The sequence below is a fragment of the Solea solea genome, chromosome 1 (genome assembly GCF_958295425.1).
Source record: "Solea solea chromosome 1, fSolSol10.1, whole genome shotgun sequence".
Taxonomy (NCBI): domain Eukaryota; kingdom Metazoa; phylum Chordata; class Actinopteri; order Pleuronectiformes; family Soleidae; genus Solea; species Solea solea.
Genome location: NC_081134.1, coordinates 4,083,441 through 4,097,453, shown reverse-complemented (window position 1 = coordinate 4,097,453; position 14,013 = coordinate 4,083,441). Strand labels below are relative to the sequence as shown.

At 39.4% G+C, this 14,013-nt stretch overlaps 1 protein-coding gene across 1 annotated transcript in view; it reads right to left on the bottom strand.

The window, feature by feature from the left end:
* Positions 1–245: 245 nt before the first annotated feature.
* The window catches only part of tep1 (telomerase-associated protein 1), a 28,058-nt gene continuing 14,290 nt past the window's right edge, over positions 246–14,013 (bottom strand). Inside the window, exons 30-56 of the mRNA XM_058631000.1 lie at positions 13,818–13,951; positions 13,642–13,730; positions 12,914–13,028; positions 12,763–12,789; positions 12,467–12,674; positions 12,261–12,381; positions 11,909–12,033; positions 11,704–11,803; positions 11,242–11,397; positions 10,445–10,660; positions 10,185–10,241; positions 9,818–9,953; positions 8,894–9,145; positions 8,618–8,769; positions 7,801–7,908; positions 7,571–7,675; positions 7,182–7,311; positions 6,284–6,369; positions 5,560–5,686; positions 5,323–5,453; positions 4,821–4,942; positions 4,063–4,191; positions 3,226–3,325; positions 1,878–2,064; positions 1,672–1,751; positions 937–1,041; positions 246–742 (exon numbers count right to left, since the gene is read on the bottom strand). Of these exons, the coding sequence (XP_058486983.1) occupies positions 623–742; positions 937–1,041; positions 1,672–1,751; positions 1,878–2,064; positions 3,226–3,325; positions 4,063–4,191; positions 4,821–4,942; positions 5,323–5,453; positions 5,560–5,686; positions 6,284–6,369; positions 7,182–7,311; positions 7,571–7,675; positions 7,801–7,908; positions 8,618–8,769; positions 8,894–9,145; positions 9,818–9,953; positions 10,185–10,241; positions 10,445–10,660; positions 11,242–11,397; positions 11,704–11,803; positions 11,909–12,033; positions 12,261–12,381; positions 12,467–12,674; positions 12,763–12,789; positions 12,914–13,028; positions 13,642–13,730; positions 13,818–13,951 (3,418 nt within the window). The 3' untranslated portion in view covers positions 246–622. The remainder of the gene's footprint in view (positions 743–936; positions 1,042–1,671; positions 1,752–1,877; positions 2,065–3,225; positions 3,326–4,062; positions 4,192–4,820; positions 4,943–5,322; positions 5,454–5,559; positions 5,687–6,283; positions 6,370–7,181; positions 7,312–7,570; positions 7,676–7,800; positions 7,909–8,617; positions 8,770–8,893; positions 9,146–9,817; positions 9,954–10,184; positions 10,242–10,444; positions 10,661–11,241; positions 11,398–11,703; positions 11,804–11,908; positions 12,034–12,260; positions 12,382–12,466; positions 12,675–12,762; positions 12,790–12,913; positions 13,029–13,641; positions 13,731–13,817; positions 13,952–14,013) is intronic.

The window sequence follows — 14,013 nt, the reverse complement described above, 5'->3', positions numbered from 1 at the left end:
GTTTTACTGTGATTCATTATCTCTTAGGTCAGAGTTGTAAAGGCATTAGGTGATAAGCAGTTTTAACAGACTGTCATTCATGGTTCACTGCTACCATTAGCAGGTTGGTGGTGGGTCAATCTACTGCTACCATTAAACATGTCAACTCACAAAATTTTTCATTTTCATTTACACAAAAGATTCCACAACATGTTCAGGTTTCACTAGATTTTCTTGTATAATAAATATCAAACCAAACAGTGAAGTGTCAAGTGCAATTACTTTATTGTCAAAGAACTTACAATTCATAATTAATAATTAAATGCCACTTCAAATTATTCATATCCCACATTCCTATTTTTTAATCAATAAATGAAAATAACATGACTTTTATGCTTGTCATTTTTTATACTTGCTTGTTACATTAGCAAGTTTTAATTCATCCAAATTAAAGGCACGTAGCAGCATGGCATAACTCAGCAGTGCAACTATAACATAGATTATACACTTGTATGTGATGTAAATATTTCCATATAATGTGTTATAACTTGTATTTTATTGCACATCCACCACCATTGAACCAAAAGTTTCCCTTCATATTTAGATGTAGTGCAACAAAGAAGCCTCCTTTCTTTTCCCCAAATTATTCCTTCCAGGAGAGAAAGTACAGCTTTCCCTGCCCGTCAGCACAAACAAGTTCAGTAGGTTTTTCTGGATTCACCTCCAAAACCAGGACAGGACCTCCACACACAAACATCCCCACCTGCAGGGGGAAGACGAAGACAGTGAGACACACAAAGAGGAAAAAGTTGTTGAAAGAAACAAATCAAATGTTTAAAATATTACTTCAGAGGGGGATGGATGGTGTCAGTATTTTACTGACAAAATCTCAAAGATTTTCACAAAAGACACTATCTTTATAAACAGATTTATGCATCAGGTGTATAAAAGACCGACCTGTTTCTTGGTGATTCTGTCCCACAGCTTCACCGTCCTGTCAACAGAAGCTGAGATGATGGTGCTGCTGGTGAGTCTGAGAACACTGATCTTGTCACTGTGAGCCTGTGAGGACGAAAACATCATCAGAATCATTGACAAAAACATACAAAATAAAGCTGCCACAATACTGAATATCTTTTGATTTATATGCTTAAAAGAAAACCAATACTTGGTATCTCTAAAAGCAATATTTCACTGTATCGATCTCTCACCCTAGCCCTAATAAACAGTGCATTATATTTTATATTTTATAAATCATAACTGTCATATAAATGAAGGTGTAAAACTATTTATTTATGTAATGTATAGAGCAGTGGTCACCAACGTGGTGCCCGCGAGCAGCCAACGAGGTGCCCGTGGGCTCATTTCACTTCACCTCACTTGCATGTATCCATATGATCACTGAGTAAAATGTCCTGATATTGTTTATAAAAACTGTGATAATCATTAGGAGTAAGCACTGGATTTAATGTGTATGCAATTAAATGCATAATATTTATCATTTAAATGGTAAATTGCATAAAATGTTAATATGGTAGCCCTCCATATTATTCTCTACCCTTCAGGTAGCTCTCGGTCTCAAAAAGGTTGGTGACCCCTGGTATAGAGGAATTAGGTAGCTGAATAAAATGGTTATTTTTGCACAACTGCTGTATAAAAATATGCACTAAACTCTTATTTTCTGTCTCTTACCGATTTACATGATGATGACGAACCCTCTGACGTCTGACGGAACCACATGTTACCCCTCATGTCTCCCCACACCACAAACTCTGAAAGAACATTCAAACCATCAGACAATCACATTACAAAGAAAAATAAATAAAAATCTGGCTTTTTTAATTTGCGGATATGGTTTCTTTTTCTTTTTTTTCTATTTTGATTTTTGTATTTTGTACCTCCATCCACCGTTGCAGCTGTTATGGAGATCGCATTCTTCTTCTTCTTCTTCTGCTTCTTCTTCTTCTTCTTCTTCTCCTCCTCCTCCTCCTCTTCGTCCTCCTCCTCCTCCACCTCCTCCTCCTCACTATTTAGGTTCATCTGGGTGAAAGCTGAACTGAGAGAAACCTTAGGGTTCATGACAAACTGAGGAAAAAGAGGACATATGTATATATTAGCATTAATTTTTACTAAAAAAAAAAGTTGACAATAAACAGTGTATTTATATTCTCAAAACTAATTCTATTTTCTTCACTTCTTTATCCTCATTTCTTCAGAGATGTTTTCTACTGACTTTAATAGGTGATGGCAGCATGATAGGAGTGAAATTATCAGTTTGAGTCAGCTCACAAGAGAAGCCACCATTTTGGACCTCCATGTTTTTACAATAGCCCACAGTGGACAAACTAAAAACATCTGAAACATCTTTGAGGGCTACTTATAGCGCTTTTCCACTACATAGTCCTGGCATACTTTGGCATTACAATATAGTAGCTCCTCAACATGGGCGGGATCAAAACAGCACGGCTGCATGAAACTGTTGTGAATACATTTTACACACGACACACACAAACTAGTGACTAGTGACTTGTAAAGCAGTTGTTTCCAGTGTAACTCAATCATTAGAATCAGTTAATTAAAAAGATTTGTACAGTTCTTCCTGCATGACTGGAGCACAGACTCCGTCTGACACAGTCACTGGACTGAAATACAGCGGCATGGGTTGTGATACGGCTCGCCACTTTCGATCGCAGGCTTTCAGCAGTGCTGTCATTAAATACACCAGACTCCTCTGATGAATATTGACATTTTAGACATTTCCGTGCTAAAAGTTGGATATTGACGCAAGTTTTCAGGATTTGTGAAGTCTTTTTAACTGAGCATTGTTCGTTGATTCTTGGGTCGGACATTGGACGGCAGTGTGACGACGTCATGCATAGTATCGGCTTGGCTCGCTTGGAACCTCGCCACAACAGGCACTAAAAAAGTACCAGATACCATCACTCATGAGCAAGAAAAATCCTGCCAAGACCAAATTATGGAAAAGTGCCAGTTAGGGATATTTAGCTGCAACATGCAATTGCACCAAAAAGCTCTGCTAAATTTTGCATACTGTACAATTCAATTTAAGATACTTTATTGTCCCATATTTGTCTTGGACTCCAGCTGTGCATTGATGGTGGTACAATAAATAACAAAACAACAAAGGCAATAACACATTAAAAGCACTAAAGCAGCAACAATTTAATATACCTTTAATATAAATAAATGATATTGAGGATATGAGTTAGACTCGATAAAACTCACAATGAAGCCAACGTGAACGTCTCGATCTCCTTCGCCAACGAGCCACACACTTTTCTCGTCATTGCAAATCAAAGTCAAAGGTCGAACTGCGCTGTACCAGCTGCAAAGAAACAATTTTAAAAGTTAATTTAAATTTTTAGCACTTACATTTAAAACATCACATGGACATATCTATATGTTTGGTGAGCACATGGTTTGATACAGAAGTGTTTATATTCATAATGTTTAAACACTGACCAGTCTTGTTGAAGTTGAGTGAAAAAGTCAGCAAATTTCAGCATAAAGCCACCTTCTTAGGGGCCTTTTCTGGCATAAATACTGACCTTGTCAGGACCACCTGGTCCTAATGAACCCGAACCTCATTTCTGAGTTAAGGTATTACTGATGTTGTGGGGACCTAAATCTGTTGTCAGTGACATTATGGGGTCTTGTCTTCCTTTTTGGGACAAAAACCAAGTCCATATAATGTAAATTACTAAATTTTTAGGTGAAGACATGTTTTAAGTTTGGGATTAGGCCAGTAGTAATTATGGTTACGGTCAGATTAAGTCTCCACAAAATGAATGTAAATCAAAACAATGTCATCTGACGTCATGGAAATCAGACTGTGTGTGTACCTGATCAGGTCTGTGAGAAGAGAGCGTACCAGAGCTGATCAAAGTTTTAAAATTAAATAAATGACACTGACATAACTGATCGGGGTGACTGCTGATCTCTGATAAGGAAAAACAAAAATGCCCAGGTCAGCCCTGATCCAGTATCCAGATTTAATCATTTTCAGCACAGATTTCTTAAAACCCTAGATAAAGCCTTAAAAATAACTGTAAAGGGTCTTACTTGTATGAATTGAGCGATCTATTTTCAAGGTTAAGTATCAGCGACTTTTGGTCCACTCCGATCAGACCGGAGCAGAAGAAGAGTTTGACCAGTGTTTCCTGCAAATCGTGCGTGGTAACCTTCACCAGACTGATGACGACAGAAACACAGAATAAAGAAGGTTAGTGCGGGTTATCATACTGATTAAACTGATTCACTGAGGATCAGTGGTCTTCTACTTTACTGTTGATGTCCTGAGCTGGAGAAAATCATTTAGCAAAAGGAAAATACTTTAAAGTTAAGTCCAATGATGTGTTTCTTTATTTGACATGGACATTACATAATGGGATGATTCATTAGAAAATTAGAGTAAAAACATTAAGTGGATGTCAACAAATTAATAAAAGCAGAAATACCTGGATTAAATTAGAGCACCACATGAATGCACAGATTGCAAGGCAAATAATCTGAATTTGAAATTTTCAATTCCACTGTGAGTTTTAGTTCTACATTTTAATTATACAATTATAAATATATTAGAGGGACAAGTGTCAACTAAATAAAATTTAGGACTAAAGACATTTCATATGACAAATTCCAAATTTCAAATTTCATGCAATTAGATGTACAACATTTTCTTATTACAATATATTATAGTGTATCTGAGAAGTACACAACTAACATTTTTCATAGTTATTTTATTTTCTAATGCATATTACAGTTCATTTATTTATTCTTCATTTTCGAACATAGTGATTGTTTAGAAGAGTTCTTTTTACCTTCCAGTGCCATTTTGTTGATTCCTCACCAGCTTCCAAACATCAACGTTACCTTTCATGTAGCTGACGGCAAACTGGTTGTGAGGCATGGAGCAGATCGCTGCGATGCTGTTGTCTGAGGCCTGACACACACACACACACACAGTGTAATTACCATGGCTCCTTAAGGTTAAGACAAATTAAATTCAAGAGTTTCTGAGCCCTTTAAATGCATCTTGGAATTATTGTTAAGATTTGAGTTGTCCAGGGGCAGAGTTGAGGTGGAGACACAGTTTGAGAACCATGGCCATAAGACCGTTTAAAAAAATAAGTTGCCAATTATTTTGACATTTTCAATTAGAATTTGTAAGACTTGACAATTATTCAGGAAATTCTAATACCATTTAAGGCCTTGTTTTTTTACAGCTTTTTAAGGATCCACAGGAACCCCGATTACACAAACAAAAAGCAAACTCATACTCGCACTGTTTTTGTTTTTTTTGTCTTTTGTGCCTTTCCTCACCTGCTTGCGGCAAACCAGTGTGTTGTACTGCCACAACTCCAGCAGACCAGATGAATAACCAGCAAGACACAATTCATCTTTCTGAGAGAAGCAGAGAGCTGTGACATGGTCTGAGCCACTGACAGGACTCTCTGACAAGACAAAACAAAAGAGTTTTCTAAACAAACATCACAACACCACACAATACAGTTGTGTGTATCTATTTTTATCTATTACACGAAGATACAGTGGCATTACTTTTCGTCCATGTCCAGCGTCGCAACGAGCAGTCTTCAGAGACCGTGAGGAATTCTGAGACGCCTGCCTTGCGAACAACTCCATGAATCGCACCGCTGTGACCGTGGAAGGTGCTGAAGTGCTGCATCTGTATGTACACAACAAAGGGTGTTGGAGAGCAGACAAAAAGCTGAAAATGTATTACAATGTCCACTCCTTGACAAGAAGTCCAAGGCCCCATTCAGACCTGGCATTAAAAATCGTCCTCAGTGATTGGATCGCCATTGGACAGTATGAATGTTCACATCTGACAGTAAAGCGCATCCCAATACGTCCACTGTGACCACATATGATTGGATTTGGCTTTCCCTGTCCTTTATTCAATTACACTGTTGTCAACATGTTTGCGTATGTGTGTCAGTCTGTGTCTGCCTGAGAGAAAAACGTTGTCTGAGTCAATCAAAACTCTTCTCACACTGCTGTAACATGACATAAGATTTCAATCATTACAAAAAAAAATATTGTGATGATCAGTGGCAGAAGCTACAAATAAATACATGTATGAGTGCTGCAGTAAAAAAAAAAAATCTGTAAATCTAAATCTTGTGATCAGATCTTGACCAGAACATGTGTGAGTAAACAAAGAGCCACCTAACTGGAGCTTGCAAAAAAACAAACAAAAATATGTTGTACTCTAAAATGAGAGACATATTTGAATGAACTGATTGTAGTTGGACCGACAGACCTGCAGTGGTTTCCAGAGCTGCACCGTGCTGTCATCAGATGCGGTCACGACAGTCATTTCCTCTGGGTTTACCTCTATGTTTTTATCTGAAAACCAAGTATTTTGAAAAAAGTAGATTAACATCAAACAAGGCTTAATGACTCAATGCACCCGAACAGTGTGAGCAGTGCCCCCCAAATTTGATTTGGGGGGCCCCCCTCCCACCACGCGGAGTCTCCTGTGCTTGATGTCACACTATAATGTTACATTATCAATTGTATTAATGCAGACGGATAGTGAACTATTGTCCCCCTGGACACAGATGCATGAGGACCACCCGATTTGTTCAAGAGTGGGGGCAAACAGGAAGGGGGGTCTGGGGGCCCTCCCCATAAAATTCTGAATTTGGTAGATGTGATTTCCTTCATAGCCTTTTGAAGTATTGAGGTAGTGGCTTGGGCATATTGACGTAGTAACGTGGGCTTTGGCTTCAGGGCCCCTTGACCTCTTGGGGCCTGTTCAATAATCCATCCTTGCTCACATGCCAAAAATGTTTTGGGGCTCCCCTTCTAGACTTCTGGCCCTTGGTAGACCCCTGTATTAATATAGTCGCTATTTACACCAAACCAGACACCTTTTAACCTTAGAGGGCACTGAGATCACAGATTTATTTTAAACTTTCATATTCAAAGTGAAGCACTAAGTGTGGTTTACTGAAGTTAAATTGAAAAATAATACAATTCATTCATTCAATCATGTCACTTTAAGTTATTTAATATGTTTAAAAAAAACAACCAAACAAAAAAAAACCCCATTCGATTGGGGGCCCCCTGGTGGCTTAATTAGTTAGTTTGCTTATGCCTCGGGCTGGCCCTGAGTGTGAGAGAGGAAAAGAGAAGCAAATAGAAAACAGATTTACTTGTGCTAGTGAGGACAGAGCAGTGGTGTATACGCTGTTTATGAGCAGGAATGTGGCAGATTTCTGTGCTAGTTTTCCAGTTCCACACATGCAGTGCTCCTTCTGCACAGCCGGAAACCACAAACTGCTCCTGCACACAGAAACAACACAATAGCAAGTGAGCACACAAATTCCTTTATAAAGAAAAAAAGATGTTTTTTCATTTTATTTATTTGTAATTTATCCCTTGAGATGAAACCATCTCATTTCCCTAAAACACAAAACCTGAAAAGTTAACCAATGCTAAATGACCAATACCAATACTACCAATACATCAGATATTGCAAAAAAGAGCTTTGTGATGAGAAGTAAATAAGATATGTTTATTTTTCTTTAGTGAATTTTCTCACCAGACAGCTGACTGAAGTAAGAGGACTCGTCCAGGCGATTTCCCGGAGCTGTTGGCCTGCCTGCAGATCCCAGAAACAAAGCCTGCCATCGTTTGAGGAGCTAATCTGGAAGAGACAGAAGTAGACAAATTATTGGAAATGTCTCTTAGGTCATATCATAATGTAACCTCTAACTTGGGGTATTTACAGTTCCTCATGACACATGTGGAAATAAAACGAAGAGTCATTACCACACAGTCTGGAGTCCAAACACAGCCTGTGATCCAGTCTCTGTGAGAGTGAAGGAGTGACTTGATAAGAACCGGAGGAGACGCTTTTATGTCCCAAACCATCAGGGCCTGAAACAAACACACGAGGACACACATTCCACTTTCAAATAAATAATAATATTACTTATTATTATTATTAATTATATTTATATCTTTGTGGGGTCAGAAAACTTAAATGGGGTTTTTCAGGGTTAAGACCTGGTTTTAGGATTAAGGTTAGGCACTTATGCCGTATTTCCACCGGCTCTACTCGCGTCGCCCCCTTAATGGCACGGTTTAGGTTGCATCTCCACGACAAAAAAAAAAGTACCAACTCAACATGGAGTGACTAGTGACATGTAAAGCAGTTGTTTTCAGTGTAACTCCTGGTAGTTGTTGGAGATTAAACCACGTGTTTAGGATTGTTAAGTAGTTATAACTGATCTACAGTTCGCCACTGTTCGGCTTGATTTGTGTGTGGGACGTCTCTTCCTGTGACGGCACTTTGACCAATCAGTGGCCAGCAGTCTGACCAATCATCGCATAGTATCTACTCAGCACGCTTTTGGAACCTCCACTGAGCAGGTACTAAAAATAGTACCTGGTACCAGGTACTATGCTAGTGGAAACGCTACTTAAACCGCACCGTGGCGAGGCGAGTACAGCCGGTGGAAATAAGGCATTAGTTGTGATGGTTAAGTTTAGGGTAAGGGGCTAGAGAATGGACTATATCAATGATGTGGCATCACTAAGATATAAAACAAGTTTATGTGTGTGTGTGTGTATTGATTCATTCTACCTGATCTTTTCCACCAGAGAGCAGTTGTCCACCGTCAGGGCTGAAAGACAGACATGTGACTCCGCCTTCGTGGCCTCTCAGCAGTGCGTAAGGCTCAACACAGGGGTCGTCAGCCAAGTTGCTCAAAAACCACAAAGCAATGGTGAAGTTGTCTGAGAAACAGAGAGGTGCAAACAACAAAATATGACTAAAAATGTGGCACCTGAGAAATCTATCATGTAGCCTTGAAACAAATAAAAAAAACACTTTTGTTCTGTGACTGTATGGAACTCCCACCTGAAGCTGTAGCCAGGTAAGTGGAGTTTTGAGCCAGAGCAAGGATGACCCCTGATTGCGCCGAAAACATTCCCAACATTTTCAGGCCGCTCATCTCCCCGTCCGCTCCTATTTCTTTCTTCCACACTCTCAGGCATTTGTCGCTTCCTCCAGACACCAGCAGCTCAGGTTCGGTCTGCTCTGCATCCAAGACGACCCACAACATGCAGAGGATGGACAAATCCATGACCGTGGAGGCCCAAATCAGCTTACCTGAATTGAAATATGATGAATTATGGTCAATCAATGTAACATCCTTAGTATATCTGTGTAGAAAATCTAATTTTGACACTACTCTGTTCCATTAATAAAGAAAATAAATAAAGACATGTATTTACCAAAACCCTTTTACAACATTTGTCTTGAAGTGATTTTCAAATACAGAATTAAAGTAAGTTAGCAAATACAGACATGTGTTATTAAAAAGTGTAAAATAAAATTCAAACAAAGGTCAGTGACAGTATCTTAAATCATGGCATATTATTCAGTCTGGACGGTACTTTTTTGCTTCAATATTATGCGACTGTAGCTACCATAGACTGGATATAAAAATGAATGTATGTGACGTTGATATTGATGTATGTATTCAGGTTTTCTTCAATAGAACATGATGTCACTTTTGTAAATGTTGTTTCCGTTTAGAGGAAAATAATGAGGGGACACCTGTGTGACTGACGACTGGTATTGTCCAGTCCAGGCTTCACAATGAGTTAATTTTTCAACTGAACTACTATGTCCATGTTTATATATAGTCTATGGTAGCTACAAATAAAAATTTTTTAAAAGCCATTCCTCCACTTTTTTTGACCTAGCATTTGCAAATCAGTGCCTTCCAGGAATTTTCACAAACATGGTTATTTATAACACTCAACAGTGCAAAATCACCTGAGTCGAGGTTAAAGACTTTAATGCCTTTGCCGTGGTATCCCACAGCAGCAATGTGTCCATTCACAGCCACGCACAGTGCAGCAGGGACAGAGTTTTCAGTCTTCAGTTTCTTCAGAGGAGGCTCCTGGTCACACTGAATAACACAAATTGATATTAGGACAAAGCTTTCACTGGACATCCATTCTTCAAAATCCTTAATAACCTTTTTTTTTCTTCACTCTCTGGCTGCTCACTAATGATGTTTTAAAACGTGTATCACCCCGAAGCAAAACAGTGGTAATGAAATGCCTGTGTCATGGTGATCAGCTACGTGACATGAATGTAAAAAGCAGGTCGGGGTTTGGATGAAAGAGCAACAACTTACTTGATCACTTCTTAACTCAGTGATGGAGCGACCGAGTCCTCCTGACCAGAGCTGGAGCTGTTTCATAGGAAAACAAGAAAAAAACACTAAGAAACCACAGCCATCAGGAGATGACATGTTGTGATACCCTTTGTCTATAAATGTAATCCTTATTTTAGCATGTGACACTGCTTGGCTGTAGGATCTGTAGTTTCTTTCTGGTTCAGCAGTAATTATGTCAGTAAAGTAAATATATTATTATGATCCAGGTTCAGACTCACAGTGTGATCTGAGCCGGCGCTGAGCAGCATGGCTCCTCCATCCAGGAAGGTGAGGACTTCAGTGGCTCCAAGGTGAGCCTGGAAACATCCGACACAGGTGGAGGTGGGCACCGACCACACCCGCACCTCTCCAGATATGGAGCCGGAGCAGAGCATGGAAGAGGAGGAGGAGGAGAAGGAGAGACTACGCACTGAGTGCTGGTGACCAGACAGGGGCTGTGGAAACAGGAGCGTGATTCATAATTAATAAAAATACTCATTACAAAACAAATATAGACCATATACTTATAAACAAAAAGGGTTATTAGGAATCTTTTACAGCACATTAACATTTTAAGACAATGGATATTTAAAAAAAGTATAATTTATGGGGGAGTTTTTCATTTTCTTTTTGGGATAATCAAAAGTAAACCTTGGGCTTTGGCCTTGTTACTCTTTTATTTATAAATTTTTCTTTACTCTATATATTTTAGTGTCTGTCTTCACTGTGCACTTTTTAAAACACTACAGAGTTCCTAGAGGATAAATTAAGATGTTTGTGTCAATCAAATCTGAACTTTAGGTGCATTACATTAGATTTTACAGAAATATTTGTCCTATTTGTGGAATTTCTATTTGATAGTATTTACTAACTACTACCAAGTCCTATAACACAGTTAAAAAATAATGACATTTAAAGGGGATTTGGGCATATATTATACTTCTTTTCACACCTTTAATTTGAAATAATTAGATCAAGCTGGCTTCAGCTCCTTATACACACAACACACAGCATTTCTCTCTTCGCTGTGACTCACAGATTGAGTTTTATTCTGGAGCCAGTTCCACACGATCACCTCCCCATTCCAGCACCCAGCAACCAGCAGCCGACCCTCGGGATCAAAGGTCACACAGTTCAGAGGACTGGAGCTGGGCAGAGAAGCCACCTCTTGACCTTTAGCCGATGACCAGACCTGATGAGCAGAAATATCACAAAACATCAACCAGGATGGATAAAACCCCCCCAAAAAAAACAGTTGATGGCACAATTTCATAACAGCAGATATTCACATCTCCATTATAAGACTAGTTTTCCATAAATATCATAATTTCTGCTTTGTTTGCCTTCTCTATATTCTCTTTAAAGCAATATACTTTTCACATACATTGTAATCACATACAATAAATGTGACTTAAAAAGGCCACTAACTGACAAAATTAGCAGTGAAATTCAAGTATACAACGAACAAAATTTTTTATATGATTTGTTTGGGACCAACTTTCAGCGTGAAGTCCAGAGACACAGTTGCAAGGTGCTTATCGTCTGCAGTGACATCACTCGCTGTTATTGTGTTATTATGGCCCTCAATGAGAGCAGTCCTGCAAAATAAACATCACTTTGTTAAAGCATCAGTGACCTCTTTTGTATCTAAAGAAGAACCAGAATGTTGGACAGTCTAAGGTGTAGTTCTTGGATCCTCCCACCTGCAGCCACTACTGACGTCCCACATCTCTATACGTCCATCAAAGGACGTCGTGGCGAGATGTCCATCCTTCAGAAAGATGCCGCTCGAGATGCCATCGCAGCTGCTCTCCAGCGACTTCACCATCTGCTCACGGGCAGGAGAAAGTTGACATTAATTTAAAACATCACATATTGATATTAGTGTGTTTGCGTGCTGGGAATCTTTCTCAGGGTGTATAAAATATAATTTTGGTTAATGATCAGCTGGATTTAAGATTAGAGGAACCCACTGGGCCACATTCACCAACCATTTTTAAGAATGTGTTCTTCCCATATGACACATAAAACCCTGAAGTGAATCTGTGTTCACACCTTTCCCGTCTGCGTGTTGATGACATGCAGCGTTCCCTCTCCAGTACCAACCACCATCAGCTCCCCGTCTGCACTCATGACCACACAGGTCGGTTCAGAGGAGAAGGTCGACACAAGCTCACTGCAGTGAAACACACAAGAACACTGATGTGTTAATGACAAATAAAATTAAAAGCTCTATTCGATTACAGCTCTAATCTGCTTACCTGGGCTCTGCAACAGTCTTATCTTTGTTCAGCCACTCCACTACCCTGATGCCTCCTTTTCCCACCAGGCCTTTTGCCCAAGTGTGAGCAGTGGTGCCTGGAGGCTCGTTGAAGGCCTGCTGGATGAAAAGAGCAGGGTAGGAAGAGAGCAGCGCAGAATGGCGTAGCAGAAAACTCCAGCAGTCCCCTACACGACCCTCCAAGTCAGCTGAGAGGGTGAAGAGAGGGTGAAATGTGAATGAGGACTAAAACACATTTTGACAGGAATATTTGGGTAAAATGCAATGTGAACTCACAGGAGGTTGAAGACTTGCGAATCTTATCTGCAGGAGAAGCAACATTTCAAACAAAAGAAGAAAATTGGCATTTAAGAATATTAGCATTTAAAAAAAAATCACCCAAATTATCAATAGTATATGTGCCACATTTATCATTATGCATACTTACAGTGCAGGCTGTAGGTTTCCAGGAGGTGGTGCAGGAGGCCTTGGTGCACATAAGCATACAGGAAGTAGTAGTTGGACAGCAGGGAATAGAGAGCATCCGTCTGACCACTTTGAATCTGATCAAATCCAAATACATGCAAAAGTTAAAATCTAACTTTTATCAGTGACTGGACTTCTTCACTTAATGTATGCTGTGCCACAGGTTTTAAAAAAAGCCCATTAATGAAAAAACAATGTGTACTGCTTCATCAAAGAATCATATCTGAATTACTTTAAAGGTCTAGTGTGTAACATTTAGGAGACTTTATTGACAGACTATTGACAAACACTTTAGTTGGAAGCTTAGAATGAGCTGTTTATATGTACTTTAACGGGGTGTTTCCACAGCAACCTAAACAGACAAATCAGCTGAAGCACACGTCACATTTTGAAGCAGATGCTAACGGTGTAAAATTACACACTTTCTAAAATGTGATGGCCACCATAGTTGACCTGCATTTTTCCAATTCACTCTCTCACCATTGGATGCCACTTATTCTGACCCAGTGAAACTTTATTTGATGCAAAAGCATCAACTAATATTTAAAGCTGGGTATATGTGTCTGGAAAAGCTGGAAATAGTCTACATTTTGTAAAAGGCAACCGATACATCCTGGCTAACATATGCCAAGGCTTCTGAGGTGTCATTGAGAGCAAGGGTGTGGTAGGCATAAATGAATGGTGACAAACCAGGCTTAAAGGCAGGTGCATAATGGCGTTGGTCTCAGTGTGAAAGAAGGTCTCTGTTCCTTGGGGGTCAGCGAGCGTCCACAGGTGAGCTGTGAAAAGAGGCACAATATCGGGCGAACCACTGCAGTGACTTATACTTAAGTTTATTCATAAGAAACAAAGAGGGTTTCATTTACCAGCCAGTGCGCGGTGAGCTTTGGTCCTGCTGCTTTCTTTTGGGAGGAGAAATTCTTCAAAGGCCTGTTTCACCACAGGGTTTGTTAGAACCAGCCAGTCATCAATTTTGTAGCAATGAGACGGATCGATCAGACTGCAGGAAGCAAATCAAATAGATTTAGAAGTGATAATAACACATTAAAGCAATTACGCATG